At 31.5% G+C, this 21685-nt stretch overlaps 1 protein-coding gene across 1 annotated transcript in view; it reads left to right on the forward strand.

The window, feature by feature from the left end:
* The first annotated feature begins 3310 nt into the window (after nt 1-3310).
* LOC124543615 (D-beta-hydroxybutyrate dehydrogenase, mitochondrial) overlaps nt 3311-21685 on the forward strand; it is a 42554-nt gene continuing 24179 nt past the window's right edge. Inside the window, exons 1-3 of the mRNA XM_047121864.1 lie at nt 3311-3500; nt 13849-13977; nt 15931-16110. Of these exons, the coding sequence (XP_046977820.1) occupies nt 13861-13977; nt 15931-16110 (297 nt within the window). The 5' untranslated portion in view covers nt 3311-3500; nt 13849-13860. The remainder of the gene's footprint in view (nt 3501-13848; nt 13978-15930; nt 16111-21685) is intronic.

The following is a 21685-nucleotide window of genomic DNA, read 5'->3' on the forward strand; positions in this document are numbered from 1 at the left end:
ACGTACAACACACGATAGTTTCATCACAATCGGTTTATGAGCGTACAGAGCGAAAAGCAAACAAAGACAACATAACAAAAAACGAATATAATGAATGTTAATTACGTAAGTTACTGAATTAAAGTTCTTTTATCAAATAGATTACGTTAATTACTTAGGTTGATTGCTATAATTATAAATCAGCTTATTATTATTAATATATTGTGCGTGACATACATTCAATCACACAGCAAAGTTACAAGTGCATTGAAATAGGAGTGAAAATTATTTTGGTGGTTTGGCGCCTGGCAAGTGTTCAATCGGCGACCGGCGTACAGTCGGGGTCTTCGATCGCCACTCGCGACACACTTACCACCCAAAAATACTTTATGCTTGTGAAATGATGCTGGAATTTTATGAACTTGCTTTAATAGTCTATGCGAATATCAACGAATGTTAACGTATGCACATTTGCTTAATAACTATCCACTTTAACGTTGTTGTAATGTGTCCAAATGTTTACAATTCAGCACGTTTTGAGGCCCACATTGTTACATATATGTACGGTGATAACAGAAAATCTCCCATTTTCTGTATGAATGAAATATGTGTTAATGGAATGTAAGTGTGTCTGTTAGTATATGTAATAGTATTGTTAAAAGTAACTAAATATATAGTCTTTCATTTCAGGTTGCTACCTAAAACAAAATGTTTAGTTTAGACTATAATAATGAAGTAAAAAAATCGGACATATATGAAGAAAATAATACGACACGTGAACGTTTCTACATGAAAGGTTTCCACCACCGAGTATGAATTTAATTATAAATATAAATTAAAGTCATGAAAATTTAGCGGCTCTTGGTCGGGCTCGAACTTGCTATCTTCAGTCACCATTCAACTTTTCTAACCACTGGATCAGCTAGTCTCTATCCTAATTTATAATAGGTTATTCAAACTCATTTTATCCGATATATAGTTGTGTTATGAACACCTGATATATAAATAGATTTTTATACGCTCACAGCGATATATGTACAATACATATGTCTACTATATTTGCACAGCAAATGATAGATGGGAAATTCATAGTTAAAGCAATCTAATTCGCATCCAATTTAGTTCGTACTTTCCGGGTCAAATATTTATTGACTAATTAATGATGCATATATAACTAGTTATTATATACCAACTAGTTTTTACTGTCGGTTGCGCCCGCTTCGGAGGGAGGGGGACTCAGGTTTTTAGTACTTTCACATTTATAATATCAACTAACCTGACCCGCATCTATTCGTATATTTTTGTACAAACCTTTTTGCAAACCTTAATCAAAAAAATTATGAAACTTTTAACTCTAGTTTAAAAGAAACTAAGCCTTATATTAAGTACCTATTATAGCAACAATTATTATTCATATAGGCATCAAATATGAGAAGGGGATTCTATGAGCCATCTGTTGACGATTCCGCGTTCAATCTGACGATTATGTATAGTCCCGTACTGATACGTTAAGTAGTTTTCATGTGAATGACGCAAAAAAATATTACATTTTTCATATATTCGAAAGTCAGGTGCAGGAACAGAGTTGAATGTGTGACGTCGCTTATATATTTTAAAGGTTAAGGTGCAACTCTTTGTTTGTGACGTAATATTTTCTGTATGACTAATAATAACGTTGAGAGTTAGATTATTGGTAGAACCGAAGCAGAATATAATCAACTAGACGGCATACGTCAACTAATACGACGTGTGTGGACAAAAGAGATGCATTTGTCTCGTGCCCGTATGATACAGCAACGTTTCGAATAACATTTATACGAACGGACCGTTATAGAACGAAAGATTTATCGTAAAATACACTGTATCAGAATATACCGAGACCTCGTGGTGGAAAAACAATTTAAAGCTATCGAAAGCGCACAAGCTTTTATATTCTAGTCAGGTATTTTTACATGTTTTAAAAAAAGAATGTTTTTATTTTTATAGATTCACTTTTTTATTACGCGCAACATAAACTGTGTGTAATATGAAAGTTTTTAAAAATACATGATAATATTTTTGTCACATGTATTTCGTAACAAATGGTGTATTTTTAAACTTATTGATTTTTAGCGAGAATTTTCTTTTGCAAAACAAAATTTGTACATTAAAATTAAAATGTATATAAACGTTTTGTGTTCATATTAATTTCGAATAAACTATTTGCGTGTTATTCTTATAATGTTAAAGATATTTTAATCGTTTTCGATTATGATATCAATGTACAGAGAATACAACTGCATAGGAGATATGATAGTAGACGTATCCAGTCCACATTACTCTATTCTCGTCATTTGAATGGACGGCTATCAGATAGGACGAGAGCGACATCAATCGAATCGTTGATATCTCAGTATTTCCGAGGCATGGAAGTTTTTACATCGTCAACTTATAAAACCAGGACTACATGTGATAATTAGTTGACATAAATAAAACTAATAAATGTAATTTACCTGATGTCGAATTCAAACCCCCTAAGTCCCTATCTAGAGGTACGTACAAGTAAGCCATAAAACTAACGAATCACAAACAACATACAACAAAGGTGTAATTAATGTTTGAGACAAGCACAAATAAACTTTTTTGTAAAGCTTATTTTGTAGGAAATCAGTGTTGCAGTCGTTCGCCACCTGTGGGCTGCATGCAGAGCACACATATAAATCGCGGGCTTACCGCAGTGAAGTTATATTTGAATTGCAAATGCAAATTAAGCCTTAACAGAGAACATCGAGCCCGCTTCTGGTCCCAGATCGACTGAATAATCTGTTATGTAGTTGTAACGAATATATTAACGTAACGCAGAAACGAAACATTCCATTTAAATGCTTTAGTTCTCTAATTGTTTGAGCTTCTAGTTTGTTTACTTACCGGCTAGTTGAAACAATTGAATAATATATTCCATCTTTGATCTTATTCAAGTGTAATAAATAAAGTTTAATGTAGACAAAATAGTCTGCTTTGACGTCTATAGAACTCTCATTGACATGGAAATAGTTCACTGTTTTTGTTTGTTACTTAGTGAATCATAGTCAATGTAATTTTGTTCATTATACAAATTATTTTATAGAAATTTGGAAAATTGTTTCTGGTTTGATCAAAAAAACCTAAACAAAACTAAATGGTTATCTGTACATTATTCAAAGCATTAAAAGCGATTCTCATCATTTACGTAAGCTTAACGATAGTGCGTAAAACAAAAAAAAACAGAGTGACCTTGAATTAATTCCAAGGACAATGCCGTGCCAAAACGTTCGTCTGATGGTAACCCGACAGGTTTAGATTCGGATTTATACGATCCATCCGAAAATGTAGTATGTAATAAATAATATTGTATATGTGTTTAAATTTAACGCGTCGACCAGTGAAGCGGCGATTCGGACGATTCAGCAAGTACAGTGGCATCCCGCGGCCGCCTTGCGACGTCGGAGCCGACGAAGATCGGACTAGTGAAAAAGACACGACCAATTTTCAACGCGGAAAAAGTACGTTAATTTCGTGATTACAAGTTTCAGTTTATAGTCCTTAATTGTAAAATATATCCAAAGATATCTTTAATAAAATTGAATTTAACGAAATCGCTAGTGACAGCAGTTAAAGTAAATATATATTTAAATGTGACAGTGATTTTGTATTTTATTTTGTGAAATAAATTTAAAAGTGTTCATTGCATCAGACGTAGATTTAGTCAGCAGGGTACTGGTAACTATTTCTTTAAGTACGGAAACTATGTAGCAATAAATTGGAAATAAGTTACAAGTTTCTATTTCGTTCGTTCAATTCCAAGAGTTCAAAGGACCGTCCATGTAATCATTAAAGGGAATCCGTAAATTAGTTTGAACAATGTTTCTGGGTACTTTTAGGTTTTCTTAATAAACTTTCAACATTTTTTATTATGGATTATATATCCAGAAAGTTTTCTAAATAATAATAAGATTACCTTTTATAAGTCTGTCTAGATCCATTCAGTCAATTTATTTTATTTTTTAAGAACTATTCCACGCTGACTGTTTCTAATTATTACGTGCCTGAAGTATAAGTGTTCCAATAACTCTAATTGATGACAATTAGAAGCCTTCACCTTTTTTATAACTTCTATAAAAAAACGATTAATTTTAAAAATATAAAATTAAGTCTATATTTCCTCATTAGCAATTTTAAGCAAATTTCAAGATTTCATAAAAATCTTAGACATATTTTAAATCAAAATGAAAGTATAAATATTTATTTTATACATTATACATTAGCAGTTGGCACGGACTGCCAAGATATAGTTGTGATTAGATTATGAAATGAATGACGGTCTTATTTTAATACAGTTGCCAATAGATCAGTGCGTTACGTGAATTTAGAGATGCGTTGATTACAATTATACTAATGGACGTCAAAATCTAGTTCGAAATATCTTTGCAATATATCTGTGGCAGAATATTTGCGGTATATTTGTTTGCTTAACAAAATAATACAAGGTGAATTGCGCTATAAAATATGACCCCGCGTAAACATACTATGGGTATAAATAATCCGGTCTGCAGCTGTAATAGCAGTGGTTGGCGGTCATTTAAGAGCTTTTATACATTATTGGATTACAAGAGCATTTATCGAAATGACGTCTACTGAAAAACGAAGATATAATCTCGGAAGATATACCCCAAATACAATTATTTACGTCACATACTATTTATACTAAAGCTACACGTTGATTTATGCTTTTCGTTACGCCTCTGTGTTTACATACGCTATACACAGTATTATAATGAATGTCTCCGTCTTCGTTTGACTGTTGACAAGGCAAAAAAATATTTGGTGAAGTTGTAATATCACTCGAATTCCCCTACTGGGCCATTTTTCTTGTAAAGGATTTGGCTCTTACCACTCTACTTCACAGTTATTTAACAATCACACATGACAGAATTTTATACACGTGTAACGATGTTTCAAGATATTTACTTACACCGAGCACGAGAAGTATTATAGACTTTTTTAAATAATTCAACGAGAAATTTAATATTTTTTCTGTAAATATGATAAAATTAAAAGCATTCTATATGGGGAATTAGTATATTAGCTTTTATATATTAAAACCAATACAGTTGTTTCCCTGAGATGTTGAGTTTTAAAACTTATTATTCTACTAATAATGTATTAAGTAGTTAATAATATCAAACAGTTAATATCTAAGATATTATAAATACAGTTTTTTTTTTTTATTTCAATTTATAGACGAGGAGCAATAAAGCATTAAGTCGTTATTAATTATAAAAGCAGCTGCTTATTGATTGTGAAAAATCTACCACTGGCTCAGAAATAAACAGCTCGGACGTGAGAAGAATCGGCGAATAGAACTCAGTGGGATTATTATTATCTCAAATTTAACAATTATTGGTTTCGTTAAATAACATTTTTATATTTGAAATCGCCTAAAGGGGATCTTTCCGTTCAAGAGGTGGGATATCGTCTAGAAAATTATAAGTTTTGTAATATTCTCTAGCCCTCGAAATTTCTTTAATAAAAAAATATATTGGTATGAATGGTAACATCATGCTGTCGAAGTTGAGTTATTTTTTATAAATCCAGTAGTATTTTTGACCAACCGTAACCTTGATAAATGTATACATATATTTAGTAGACGGCCCACCTGATGCTAAGTTGTACTCTAAGAAATATTATGCACCACCAAAGCGCCAGCTATCTTGGGAGCTTAGATATTACGTTCCTTGTGCCTGTAGAGACACTGAGCGGCTCACTCACCCTTCAACTGTGGCACAATAATACTACGCATTGCTGTTATGTGATAGAATACAAGATGAGTGGGCGATGAGTTTACACAAAGCCCTACCAATTAAGTAAATATGTCTACAATTTTAACTGCGTGTTCGCAATTCCCTATTTCCGCACCAGCGACCCGCCCTTTCGTGCATTATGTTAATAAAGAAAATGATATGATATGAATATAATATTTAGGCTATAGCAGTCAGGAATTAAGAAGCTTTCTACCAGTTTTTTTTAGAATTGGGTTATTAGCTCCATAGATTGGCCATTAAATACGCAGAAACAATTTTTTCCTCTTTGTAACATTATTAAAGATGGAAGAGAAAATCCAAAAGGAGTACCTCAAGTAGAAGGAAGGAAAAGGAAATAAAGGAACTCTTCATGTTAACGGTTATTGTTTATTTGATTAACAAAAACTCTTAGCAAGCTTTTACGTCACAGTTTGAGATGTTATACTCACACTACCACACATATAATATTGTATATGTCGGCCTTATAGTGTGGTAAAATATTATATTAATAAATTCTAAAAATATTTACATTTTAAAGTGTAGTGTAAATATTTTTAGAATTCTATATTTTTTATTTTAATTGAATTTTATATTTCATTCAAAATGGCGGAGGTGATTAAAAATCGGTGAAATATTCGATAGCCATGAGAAGCGTCTGTTAAGCACACTCGACGCGTTCGCGTTTGAGGCGTGCGAAATATGTATCGAGCTTAAATTGGATTAATTTTAGTTTAAATATGTTGTACATCGTTATCATCGTTTTTGGCGTAATAGTTATTTATTGATATTCGGACATTATAGTTAAGTTTTTATATATAATAAAATGATATATGGACGAATGTCAATTTTATTACGACAATATATGTAATTAAATCAAAATATATCTTATTTAAGTAGGCCTTTATAAGCACTTTTCGTCATTTTACAACTATATTAAGTCGGAAGTAGAATCTATCGAAAAAAAACCGGCAATAAACTCAGTAGTTACTCTTTATCAACATTTAAAAATACATGTAATATATCCTGCCTGGAAGTCAACAAGTATTAATCTGACAATATATGTCTTTATACAGGCAGAATAAGGTTTAACATAAAACTTTATATTAACAAATATACAAAAAAAAACTTGTTTATTTTTTGGTCTTCTCTGGCGTACTTCAAACTCCATACCAAAGTTTCGTTTTCTTATTTATAAACGCATAAAAGACAAATACACAAACATTTGTTTTCATTTATTGACGAGAAGGAATTACATATAAATAAATTAATTATACGAGAATAAACATAAATAACAAGGAATACAAGGGCAAGTGGTTAAAAAGGTTGTTATTAGTCAAAGAAAAAATTCTTCCAGGCAATTTTGTCAGGCACTTATCCAAGATTATATCGTTCATCTTTAATAATAAACATACATAACATACATATGGCTTCGTTGTAGGTTATAATATGGAATTCAAATGAGTTTTTATTTACACAAAATAATAAAAAATTAAGGTTGAACTTTAATTCTATTTATTTTGCTTTTCATTTTTTTACAATTTGCAACAAGCAATTGAATTTAATTGTTTTTTTTGTTTCTTTAGTAAAAAAACGTTTTTTTTTTAATACGTATATTATCCTTTTTCTTTATTTAACTTCTTGTTTTGAAAACAGGACATTGTTCGGATTTGAAGTCAAACAAGACACGTTCTATAGAAACAATCTTTGTTTCCATAGAACGTGTCGACGACTACAACAAAAATAAGTACAAAAAGCCCTTTCTACTGGAATACATTCAACTGAAATATAACAAAGAAGAAAGAACAATTATGAAAAACATAATTAAAACAATTGACAAAAGCTGCAAAACCAGAACTTTAATTTGTTTTTTTTTTAACAAAGTTCTTTTTTCAAACTTGTATTTCGAGGAAAATTCATAGCGCGTTAAAGAGCTTATTTGATACTAAGAACATAATAATATACCATTTTAATTAAATTGATCAAATGATTTTTCATAATAGACTTGTCCCTTTAATTGTGTCAACCTTCTCAGAGCAACTGAAATTCAATAAGACCCACCATTATCTTTACTTTAAATTCAATAACTTAATTGATATCAAAACAGATTAAAATAACAGCTAATATTTAGGTAGGTTAAATCATCTGCTCTATATACCTTGGTATAATCTAGAAGCCCAAATAAACATAAGATTAAGATAATAAGATTTTAAGAAATGGACGTTTTCGCCTCATATATATATCCTATTTTATCGCATATTCTACCATCAAACAGTAATACGTAGTATTGTTGTTTTCTGTTTTGAAAAGTGAGCTACACCCCAACCAGTATTACTACAGGCTTTATGGACATTATATATTTGTTCCCCACGTTGGCAGACTGAGAGTGTTCTGCATATGTTCTCCTCCACATTTTCAGATAAATCGTGGCGCTTAACTTGTGTATTTTGGGGTTAAATTAGACTGAGTTTAATCGGCTTCATTCCGAGACTTGGCTTATAATAATTGGATTTCAGACGCAAGCTTGTTCTCAACGAGGTGAATTTGATAAAAAGTGCTGTGCTGTGCTGTCAGTGAATATTGTTGATTTACAACATTGACTATTGGTCTATTCTCCGAAAACAGAATGAGTGATAGTAATCAGCCTCGTGGCACACCAAGTTTGACGAACTTTAAGTAAGACTATGAACTGTCGACAACGACCTTAATGATTTGGCAGTTTGAAACTGCTAAAAAGCTAACGATCTAGTTGCATAATTTCCCGGAAATCCTATAAACGTATATAATCGTTTTCGAAAGAAGCTCTTTGCGCCATACCCGATCAAAAGACTTCGCTTTGTCCAAAATGGCTGCAATAACTCCATCTTAGACTTAATTGCCTTTGCCCATTTATGAGCCAGGGACATTACTAGGTCACTCGCTCAGCGATATTGACGTTTCGTCAATATCTCATTCTGATGATTGGAAATGAGGTGGTATTCCAGCAGGTACAGCAGGAGCTGGCAGATATTAAGAGACTTCATAATCTTGGTGAGAGATGTGCTTTTAATACGAAAAGTAAAAGTGGGGAGTGAAAAAAATCGCTAAAATAACCTTAGTGAGAAACCAGAAATCCCAGGAAGGTCTGAAAGGTAAACGCGTCCTGAAAACACAGATTTATCTCATTCTGTCATCGGTTATTCTTGATATTCAAATAAACAAGACAGTTGTTTCACTAAACAGACCTTACACAACATCTATTTATAGATAAAAGTTGATTAATCGTTTGATCAATTAGAAAATATAGAATCTTCGCTGATATACAGCAATAAAGTAAAATAATGTGTAAGCATTTCAACTTTTAGCTGTGTCATATCAATTTTATTTATCAAAATAACAAGATATGTGTATGTAAAGGCATTAATCAAAGACTCACAACGAATGTGGGAGTTCAATAGATATTAATTCCAAAGAAAATATCCGTCTTGTTTAACTTTGCTTGCGAGAAAGACAACGCCCACGGGATATCTATCAAAAATTATATTAATCTGGCGAGGGAATGTTTTAGGTCGCTTGGGCGTTGACTGCGTAAAAATAAACCTGTATCCGCTGTAGTGAGCAGTCAAAAACGATCCGCGACATTTACATCGGGTGCACTTTCTATTTATGAAGCCACAGGCGGCCATTCCGTCAATCTAACTCGCTCCAGTTACGCGCACTGTGACTACGCAGAGCCAGTTATACAAACAATATAATAAGGCTACTACATACTTACAGATAGATAAATATAATAGATATAAACATCAACCTATTGAGTACCTACAGGCATAAGTAGTAGTCTAGTAGTTTTTATTTATTTAGATTCAACAGGGAAATTTCACCAAGTAAACATCAGTACATTTTTTTTAAGGTAGAACTAAATGAATTACCTATTTAGGTTATTTATGCAATACAAACGGAGAAATTACTTATAATTAATATATTATCATTACTAGATAAAAATAATTCTTTAAATGAAGTTACTTTTAATTATTTAATTAAACATAAAAAAGTACGTAAGTCAAGAGAAAAAAATTAATTAACGGAATTAAAGGGTAAATGTTTGGATTATATTATCTTGCGGAAATTAATTGAAGAGAACATTTTGCATAGACGAGGTACTTGTGAGTGATGTCCTAGAGCAATTTTGCGAAAAGCTCTTACTAGTTGGTTTACTGATTTTCGTGGAACATTAACAGGAATTATTATTCTGATATAAAATGTAAAAATAATGACGAGAACATTTGAATGTCGCAGCCGCATTGACCAAATTATCTATATGATAAAAATAATACTTAAACATTAACATACATGCAGAAATACAGTTAACTTATGACTCTATTTAAAAACACGAATAAACAATATATTAATAAACTATGTTTGTTAGAAGCTAATTTATGTAAGTTAAAAAAAATATTATTCATCTCTCAAGTGGGATAACAGTCACAGTGAAGATAACTTGATAGTTGAAATTACCTCCATAATATTATAACCATACGAAAATATGTTAATCCAGTTTTAGTGACGGAGGAGGCAAATTAATTTCGTGTTTAAAAAAAACACATCTATTTCGGCCGCCCAAGATAATCACAAATCTACTTCTAATGCCTTTTTATTATGAAAAATAATAATATACGTTAAAGATTAGTTAAACAAAAAAAAACACCCTTCACTGGTTTGCGAAGATTGCCAACAACCAGCAGGCTTCATTTTCAGATCGACGCGATGTTACCAAAAATTTTTGGAGTCACCAAATTACCTCCGAGTATATGGAAACAAAAATACATCTGTATAACTAATAAAAGTAGCTTAAAATCAAGTTCCTAGATTTCGCTTACATACTGACTTTGTTACGTACTTCAGAACGTAAGATAATAAATCATTTTAAATTATATCGACTTCACTGGAAAATTAATTAAGCGTTCATTATGCTATTATGCGTCGAATCTATCGATATAAAAGACGCGATATAAACCCCCACGTAAATTCCTAACCACCGTACATAATGCATACAACAGTATTAAATGTAGTTTTATTTTTTTCATGGCAGATTAAAATTTTCGGTTTTTCAATTAAGACACATTTAAAGATATATTTTTTTCAATCACGGGCCAAGTGCCTCATCGTACCGAGCGGAAACGAAGACCCGCCGGGAATACATCGTAGCCGCACGCCCAACGCAATTTTCTTTACGCGTTTCTTTAAACATCCTTTTATGTATGGGATCAGTTCGTTGGATTGAATTTCTAAAGTTCAAATGTCAATTGTTATAGAATAATAACGCTTGAAATTATTACACAAATCACAACTGTACTAGTTATATGTTGGTCAACTATTGCTTTTTCTGTAATTTATTTCCTTTCACATTCACATCATTCAACAAAAATCATGGACCCGGTGATTTATCACCTCATAGAATATAATCAATAAAAGTATTTCATACTTTCAAATCGATCATTTCGTTAGTTTATTAACTTTAAATACGATAGAACATAGAAAATTATTCGATATGAATAATCTCGAAACTCATCGCGATTATCACATGTCAGATCACACGTTAGAGATGCTGAGAAGATATTTGAGATTGCATTTAAAGAATATAATAATTAAAATAGCGTATGACTATAAGTCGGTTTTAAATATTTCAGTGATAAGAAGTAAGTTAATACGGGCTAGTACATTTAACGCGTGTACAAATGGCAGGTGTACTAATTTGTATTGTTATTATTATTATATATTTATTGTACATTACTATTATGTTTTGTATTGAGGGCGGTTAGCCTTCATGAGTTACTGCTTAGCTTAAAGGTTGACTGGTAGAGAATGCCTAAGGCATTCAGTCCGCCTTTTGTTCCGACCGTGTTGTTCAATAATATATTTTAAATATAATGATGGTTTCTTTGTAAATATTATTTGTAGTACTAACGAGCTTTTCTAATCATATTTTTTATAGCCTAGATAGGTAGACAGGTCACTAAGCCTGGCGGTAAGTGGTCGCCACCGCTCATAGACATTAGCGCTGCAAGCTATATAAACTATTATTGAAATCGCGAATTCACCACCAAACATAGCAACTAAGATTTTATATCCATTGTACACTGGCTCACTCATGCTTAAACTGGAATACTTCAATTGCTCTTTGTCCGTAGAATATTTGAAGAGTGGGTTGTAACCACCTCTTGCACAAAGTCCTAGCAAACAAGCAAATTAAATGTTTTGGTAGCATTGCTTCTTGCAAACCCCTTAGTAGTCACACAATTATTTATTTGAAGGACAGATAAGTTTAGTGACAGGCATTGCCGATGTAAATTGTTGTTGACATTTCGAACAGTGCCAATGCATACCGGTGACTATCAACCACATAGTAGCCTAATTTAAATGAAAAATACGGTTTCTTAGCGTTTATTTAGTATTGTACTTTTATCGCGAAACAAAAATGCGCTTTGTGCGGTTTTTTAATACAATTGTTTTTATTTTTAGGAATAAAAACATCATTAGATAAGCCAAGCCAAGAATGCCACAGTACAAATTGTTTCTTATCTGATAGTAATTTACATCTGTTTGAGTCTGATGCTCATGATTTGCATTCGAACACTTGTAACACAAAGGCGGTTCGCTATAAATCTAATAAAGATCTAATAATAAACTTTATTACCACATTCTTAAATACACTGACCTTTATATGATATCAACTTGCCAAGTCTCTATTAGTAGTATTTTATTTATAAATCGTGTTTATTAAAATCGCGTATTTTTCTACGAAACAGGAACGTCAATCAAGATAGTTCAATAGCTTTCTGCCACTCAATCAATCATTTAACACGACTGACAAACATTTCATTTTACATGATAGATAAAAAAACTTTGTGAAAATAAAAACTATATATTTCAGCCAAAATCTTCGTTATTCATTTGTTCACACTAGTATCACACGTGTATATTTCTCATTTTTATTTCCTCTTGAATGATGATAGTTTTATTCATATTGTTATAAATACTCTCATCGATGTCCATGTATTAGTGTCATTCATATATTTTTTTTTATTTTATTGAATATATAAGTTAAATTAAAAATTATTTCTATCACCCTCGAAATCGTTAAAGCTAAAATAACATAGTAATTACATGGCCTTTTCTTAAATTTTTGCATTCGAAGATGATCTTTTTTTTAATTGGTATTTTCAAACAAATTTTGAGATAGTTTCGTTTAAGCTTCTCGGATCAAATTATTTATTAGTTATTTTACACTACTAGAAGTAACAGTCTTAGTAGTTTACGCTCCCAGTATTTTACACTCCCAGTACTCATGCCCAGTCTATAAGACATCTTATTATATACCTAATACAATTAGACTCGAAGGCAACATTAAAAACGCTGTTCCAATGCGGGTTGGTGGAATATACATGTGGCATAATTTCTATGAAATTTGTCACATGCAGGTTACCTCACGATGTTTTCCTTCACTGCTGAGCACGAGATGACATAAAGACAAATTAAGCACATGAATCAGCGGTGCTTGCCTGGGTTTAAACTCGCAATCATTGGTTAAGATGCGCACGTTCTTAACACTGGGCCATCTCGACTCGACGTAAATTATTATGTTAATCACAATATTTATTAGTTATAAATTATATTTATAACATTCCCAAACTCTATGCTATTTTGTTTATAGTTTATATGAATAAACTGTAAACAAAATAGCATAGGTTGATAAGATCGATAAGACTTTTTTCGGCGAATCAAAATGAACCCAAAGATGGCGCCAATTTTGATTTATTTAAAATTGTTGCCATTTTAAAATCAACAGTAGGTATAATAAAAGGGTAGAAAAATATTTATTATCTTATTATTTGGAGCCATCAATACATATGTACATTTTTGGTTCATCTATGTATTTAAATACTATTAAAAGCCCAAATAACCTTACAAAAGTGCATACATCTAGAATATAATTGTGTTAGAATACAAGGTTTCTCTTGAGCCCTATTTTTAAACTAAAGTGAGGAGCAATTATAATAGTTTCCTGTTTTTGCAGAATTGAAAAATAATGGCCGCCGGCGACGTCACTCGCCGCGCCTCTATCACCGCGCCCTCCATGCACCGACGGCCATCGGCGCGAAGAGGTTCGCTTATCAAGAACTCCCAATCTCCCACAGCGTCACAAGTACTTATTTTTATTCTTCCTTATACGCTTTACTCAATAGTTTATTATTTCTGTAAAGTCAACTTTTATAAAATTTTGTAGGTCAGTTTCTTGACACCTTTATGATATACATTTTTAGTAATAGTGGCCGAATCATCTGTTGTGTCTCTTGATTTGAGCTCGTACTGAAACTACACTATTTAGTGACAAATTTGAGGAATCATGCAACACATCAAAAATATTAATGTGTCATCCATTTTCTGATTTCTCGTGAAAATAAGTCTATCTTTTTCTCTGTCACTATACTTCCGCCTCAAACGATTTATTCCAAGGATTTGAAAACATTTAATGAAAGATTAATATTTAATATTCATAAAATTTTTGATAATTATATTGTTTGAATTAAAAACGATTAGATTGCTAAAATAAACTAGTAACTGACAATTGTGGTGAGGGCGACAAAAACTATTTAATTGTCTGCCGTTGCTACGTAAACACGTTCGTGAATAATATTTTGGCCTTGTTTATCTTACAATAAAATATATTAATATGAATTTTGATTTTATTTTTATGCGTAATGTGCGTGTACTCTACGCAAACAAAATAACACAGCATATAGGTATAAAACATTGCTGGTCTGCTCTTCTTTTGTGGAGTTTCCTGGATACACTGACAGCAGATTTTCATTCGACACATTTTCATAATTTATTTCCTTTACCGCTGAGCAAGGGATGATAGTCAAACGCATTTAAATCCAGAAATAAATTCTTTTATCATACAAAAAGTATTCATGTATTATATATCACTGGAACAATTTTATTGAAAGTACTATTAATACGTTAAAAAAATAAACACGTTTTTTGGCATGTACTATTAATAGCTGACATTTAAAATATTTCAGATCATTTTACATTAAAATGAATATATACACCTAAATGTAAATACAAATACATGTGATACTTTAAGAATGAACAAAAATATAGGCAAAGGTACTTTGTGATAACTCGAGTTTTCAAGGACAGTTGTTGTGAATAGAAAAAGCACAATTTAATGCTAAAGATGCTTACAATAGCAAAGCGCGCCATGCAACAGGGAAGATGATCTAGAGTGCCATTTCTTGTTTCCTTCGTCGCTTCATCAGCATTCTTTATCTATTTATGCAAACTCTGACGTAACGTGTTGAGCGAACAGCTAACTAACTCATCGTATATTTTCACTCGATACTAAGAATACTTACTTTTGGCTAGTATATTTATGGAACTCTAAAACATCTGCTTATATTTATTTTGTTTTCTACAGGAATGGCTTGCGCCGTTTAGTTTACGAGCAAATATTGATTGACCGTTAAAGCATTTACGATTGATCTTACTTCAATATTTTCATTTCTGCATAGATTTCGTAGTTCGTATTATTAACATATTCACATTAGCGTTTGAAGCGGATCAACAGTCTTTTGTAGTAAAAAAATCTCAATTGGTTTTCAATTGTGGTTATCGGTTTATAAAAACCTGTCATTCAAAACGTTCACCATATACTGTTTGTTATCGACCATAAAGGCGAGATTTTATTTGTTCGGAACTCGTTCAATCTATTGACGAATTGTAACAAAAGATTCTTTTATTTTTTATACAAACGCATGTTCGTGTTTATTTTTAGACATTGTGATTCATATGTGCTTGATTATTATAAATAAATCGATATTTTTAATTTAAATTTAGCTTACTCGCTAATGCGGTTTTGATCAATACGCCTTCTTCTTTAAATGGGACCTTTGCCCAGCAGTAGGATATTTACTGGCTGATTCTTCACTTTTGAGCCATTTTGAAGGGCTGCGTTCTATTTTTGATGTCAAATCAAAACGCTACTGGATAGAAAAAAGTGTTCCGTCGCTGACGTCTATTGAATTGTATGTAGGTGATAAATTATTTATAACATATTTGATTTTATACATAAAAGATATACCATCTTTCTTAGGAGGTGCCATGGGACATTATCGATCGTTGTGCCTTGCCGATAGTGCTGTGTCACGCGCTGGCCGTGGTCCTCTCCGCTCTGCTGAACGCGCTACACGTGAGCCAGATCTCCGTGTTCACTTTATTCCTGTGGTTCGCTATCTCCGTTACCGGCTCGCTCTGGTTCTACCACAATCTTCAGGTAAATATTTATTTACATTTTAGTCACAATAGACAGAAAAATACGCATATTCTGAAATATGCTCGATAGAAGAAACAAATGAAAATGGACTTTACTCATATACCAACCAAATAAAGGGTGTGATAATAAATTGTAATTATCACAAATTCAAATTTAATCATAAATAACACGCTTTCCACAACCTCATTGTCGATCAATATGACAGCCATGGCCAGCAAATATGTAGAAGAACAATAACAGATCATGTCAAGGATGCAGCTGACACGTTAACTATACGAGTAATCCTGAAAAAAAATGCGCTGATAAGTATGTAGCTTAAAGAACAACATTATATTAAAAGTCTTTAGCCGACAGTACTTCTGACCTATCATACGGTCTTAACCAAATTCAATTGAATTATGTGGTATATGAAAAAAACTATACTTTGGTACTTGATTTACTTAAATAAATAAAATTCTAATCTAATTCTACGTCGGTAATAAAAACAGTAAAAACAAAAGTAATAGAAAGTATATTTCGAACGACAAACAAACATTCTTTAACAGAGAAACACTTATTCTTGGCCATCCCCTCTGGAGCGGATAAAAAGTGCCCCCGATTCGCCCACAAACGCAATCGTATCCGCCCACACAGAGTTTCATTTTTAAGTAAAAGAGATTTCGCTTGATACAAAAATTAATTCATTTCTCTATCAGACTTTGAAAGAAAATATAAATAATATTCATAATTATGTCAAACTTTAATCGAAGTTGGAATGCTGTTAAAAGTTAATTATTTTCGCTTGAGTTGCTATTCGATTTAACACAATATGTCCGAAACAATACTTTAAGCACGAGAACTTTTAACATGAAAAATATAGTTCGAAATATAAAAACACCACCTAAAGTATTATTTTGAACTGTCGAAAACATTAACGAAAAAAAGCTAATAGTAAAAGTAATCCCATATATTATAATTTTTTTTAATTTGTATAGTGTTTAGCAACACTAACAGTTAAAAATACACTTTGTTTGTTAATAAATTCATAGCAAAAATCTAAAACGCTTAAAAAACGCTTATTCTATTTAAAACTCTTTTGTAAGTGAAAAACGCAACGTTTAATAGTATAACAAAGTTCTGCTAACGGACTACTATCGTCAGACTTCCTGTATTTTGCTTTATTAAATACTTTAAGTAATTAATTTTAATTTAACCATTGCCTCAATTTAAATGAATGGACTCCTTCAATGGGCGGGTTCATTGTTCAAGTAAGAATCAGATTTTCTATTTAAAATTAAAATTAGCTGGTTCGCGATTCGTATATAATCTCTTTAATTTGATCTATATTATATTAAGTCGAATCATTTGACACGTTTAAAATATTTACATTGAAACCTAATAAATAAACGGACAAGATCTTGCAGTATCTTTTTTTCATCTGTTTGTCAACTGATTTTTCTTATAACTATTATTATTATCATCAAAGTCAAACACTAGTTGAACGAAATCGGACTAATATGAGTTAGTATGTTAATAGTTTCATCTTTTATCATAATAACATTTTAAGAAACATAAAATTAACCACTCATATTGACTATATGGACGTTAGTATTGAAAGTAAAATATATATATTGCGTTTTAATTTTTAAGCAACTTCAAAGAGAATCTCTCACCAAAACTAATACACATACAAATTTTAATTAAATAGCAAAGTTAAAAAGTATCTAATATACATATAACAAAGGTTTTCTAAAGCTATGACTACCAGACAACCACCATCACATTTTATATATAAATTAAATTTAAAAAAGCAAATAATTACAAATATGCAATATGTTAGGATAACTCATAAAATTTCCTTTGTATAATTTATGAAACGCAACCTCTCGGTATTTTTAAAGCAATTTGAAATTATGCTGCTTTGAAACATTTGGAGCGTGGCCATAGTGGGGTTGTAGTGGGCGACAAGCAACACACTATTATGCTGTTCGCATTATGTCACACAGAGCAGTGATGGCCCGATGCGTAACACACGTGGGTCTTGGGCGAACATCACGGGTTCAAATACAGGCAAACTCTACTAAGTTTCTTGTATAAGAGCTTTATGTAAAACCGTCTGGATAGGCAGCGTGTATTCTACACTCATCATATATTCTATTGTATATTTTCTATTCATTTCGCATTGGTGATATGTATGAATTTATGGATAATATTTCTTACAAACGCTACTAAAAATCAGGTTAGCCATTTGGTAGTTTTTCTTCCTAATAAATATTTAAAATATGACCCGTTTGTGCCTAGCAGAGGCATAATATGTGAAGGGTAGTATTATAATACCTTTCTAGTAAAAATGCGTAATGAAATCAATTTAAAGCTGTCTTAATAAGAGAGTCTCTGTTATGAGACATTTGCACGCTAATACTTTAATGTTTATCGATTAATGTAGATTATTGGCTGAATGTGAATCTTACCCAAAGATTACAGGATTAAAGCATAAGCAGCTCCATGTTTGCATGTGTTTATTTGTTTTTATAATTTATCTCGTGCTCGGCGGTGAATTAAACATCGTGAGGAACTGGTACCGCGTCTCAGATGACTCTGCTGCTTGTGTATTCACGAACACGCATAGGAGTAGCATTACACAATAAACTCTAAACCAAAGTTCGTCTCAAGAGGAACTTTGCCTAGCAATTTAATATTTAGAGGCTGTTAACTTCCTCTTTACTATATTGTCACGGATTCCATTTCGCATTTGTGTATCATGGTCATTATCTAAAGTAATCTTACTACATTCAAATACTTAATATTTAAAATGTTAGAACTGACACATTACTAGATATCTATTTCTCGTTGTGTTTACCAATCCGTTTTCTATATTATTTTTCCGTAGTAACATATTCGTTTCGTATTCCTATTATTTTTTATCAAGATAAATATATTTTGTTCATATATTACATATCTGTTCACAAAACATGACCAACTAACAAAACATGTTCCCATTTCTTTTTGTAACATAATTAATGACTTACTTGTAATTCACGAAAAGAAGTAAGCTGACACACAATATTAATAGCTAGTCGAACGGCGCCAATTTAAATATGATCCTTGAATTTTTCGACATTCTACCATCCCACACACTACAGAGCTTCAGTGAATCACATCTGCGTAGGTTGTGTTATACAAAGCAATAAAAAGATAACTTTATAAATAATACTTATTTAGCAGAAAGTCGCTCTGCTAAACTTAAACTATGAAGGGTAGTTCAGTTAAATGAAATGGATCAGAAAACCAATATCAAGATAGCTATGAAATGATAAAAGCCGTAAGGAGACGTTTACTGCCTGCAATAAAAACAACTTGGAAATTGTAATGTGGGAATAAAATTATTCCGAAAGCGTAGGCGTAAAGTGCATTGGGTTAAACTATGATGCCAACAACATACGCAAGAAATGTTCCTACAAAACGTGACAAATTTTCTTTGACAATGACATGAATTGCACATTAATTATAACGTATATCTGTTACTATGTCGTAATTAGTCCGTTAGTGATACGAACTATAACACAGCTAAAGGAAATATCACTTTTATTGTCGAAAATACTCTACATTTGATACCACGCAAAGATGTTTATAATGAACGACGATATACCTACTTAATATATGTATATCGTTACATCATATACCCGAGATTCACGAGCCAAAACGTCCCAAATTAATGATATGTGTACTATTTTAACCTTAATAAACATAATCGATTAACTTTAAGCAATGTATCAGATTAATTTGTAATTCGTTACTTAAAAAATATTATAAAATAGTGATTTTTAATTACAAATATAGTTTTTAGTGCTAACATTTAATGAATAAAAATATAAGTTCATAAAATATATATATAATAAAGAGCGTATACTTTTTTATGAGAGATAAAGGTCTAATTGTATGTGTATATATGACAATGAATCTTATTTTCTCGGTAAAGAAGCCTCTTTATTACGAATCGTAGGTAGCTCTCATTTTAATCCTGTAACATGACAATTTAAATATCGTATATAAATAAATAACATTTAGATTTACAAGAAAATATCGTAGTTATAATAATATCTCCTAGTATAGATGCCAAATTAAAATTCACTTCTAATATGACACATATATGGGGCTATTTTACGACGTATGCTTAAAGAAAGAAATAAAGGAGTACTGTGAATAGTTAGTATCATTACGTGAGGGTGTGAATGAGCTCAGTAATAATAGCTCCAGTTTCAGGTGCATAACTTCGACCTACAAACACTCAAACACAGCTACGATCTATTCTGCATGCACTGTAATGTTAGTATTCGCTTTGAATGCGGTAATCTATTTCGGCGGTAGAGCTTTGTAACAGTCTGTGTTACCACTCAGCTATCAGCTACTTCATATCATAACCTGACACCAAAACATTATCTATGGAATATTTATAAACCAATATTTTTAAGTGTAGAATATTTATAAAGTCAATACTTCAAACCTTCTCCTGAAAAGAAGTGGCCTGAACCTTAGCAGTGAACATTAATATTTATTATATGTATTTATAAAAAAAGATATAAAAATGTCTATGAAATTAAACGAGGGACTTTCACTTAGTCTGGGAATATGTTTATCGATTAATATGGATTATTGTCTCTGGTACATTTGGCGTCGTCAGAATCATACTTTCAGCAACAGCATTGTACTTGTAAAAAATACTTTTTTGTTTTTAAATTTCATAAAATGTAAAAAACAAAAAGTAAATATAATTTATCGACAAGTTGTTTGACTTTTTTTAGGTTATCACTTCTCGGATAGTAGACGCCCACAGACGTCATTACAATCTTAGCTTTTGTGTCTACTGTATTGTCCCTAAAATGTTAATTGGGTCGAAATAGAGTGAAATCGAATTACATGAAAAACCGGTACGAAAAAAAAACAGTCTAGTTGTAGTTTGTTAACGGTTATATATTAAACATAATATTATATATATGTATGTGATGTTAGTGAATAGTCCAAACCGAATTAAAGTGATATGTAGTTCTCAAAAAAATCCATAGGTATTAGTTTTGCATAATAAAAATATAATAAATTTGTATGTTATAACATAATCATAGTCATTTGAAGATTTTTTTACCAACAAGAACCTCTTTTGTGAGCACTGAACCAACCATAGCGAATTTTCCATTACCAGTCTATAAACAATTTTATGGTCCCATCAAGGAGCTTATTCCATAATAAGAGATGGGAAGTACGTTTCGTAAATAGAGCAGGTATATTTGCTTATTACATGACATTTTTGTTAAGCTTACTTGGAAGTATTTTTATTTAATTTTTTGTCTTTAGAAATAATTTATGAATATTATTGCTTATTTTTCCTTCAATTTAACTCCCTTTATATTTAGTACAAACTGTGCCCGTGACCTTGTACGCGTTTGAATTTAACAAAAAAAAAATTTTGAAACCTAAGTTACTCCCTCATATCAGTTATCTGCCAATGAAAGTCTCGTCGAAATCGGTCCAGCCGTTTCAGAGATTAGCTGGAACAAACAGACAGACAGACAGACAAAAATTGTTAAAAATCTTATTTTGG

Source organism: Vanessa cardui, chromosome 3, assembly GCF_905220365.1.
Source record: "Vanessa cardui chromosome 3, ilVanCard2.1, whole genome shotgun sequence".
Lineage (NCBI taxonomy): Eukaryota > Metazoa > Arthropoda > Insecta > Lepidoptera > Nymphalidae > Vanessa > Vanessa cardui.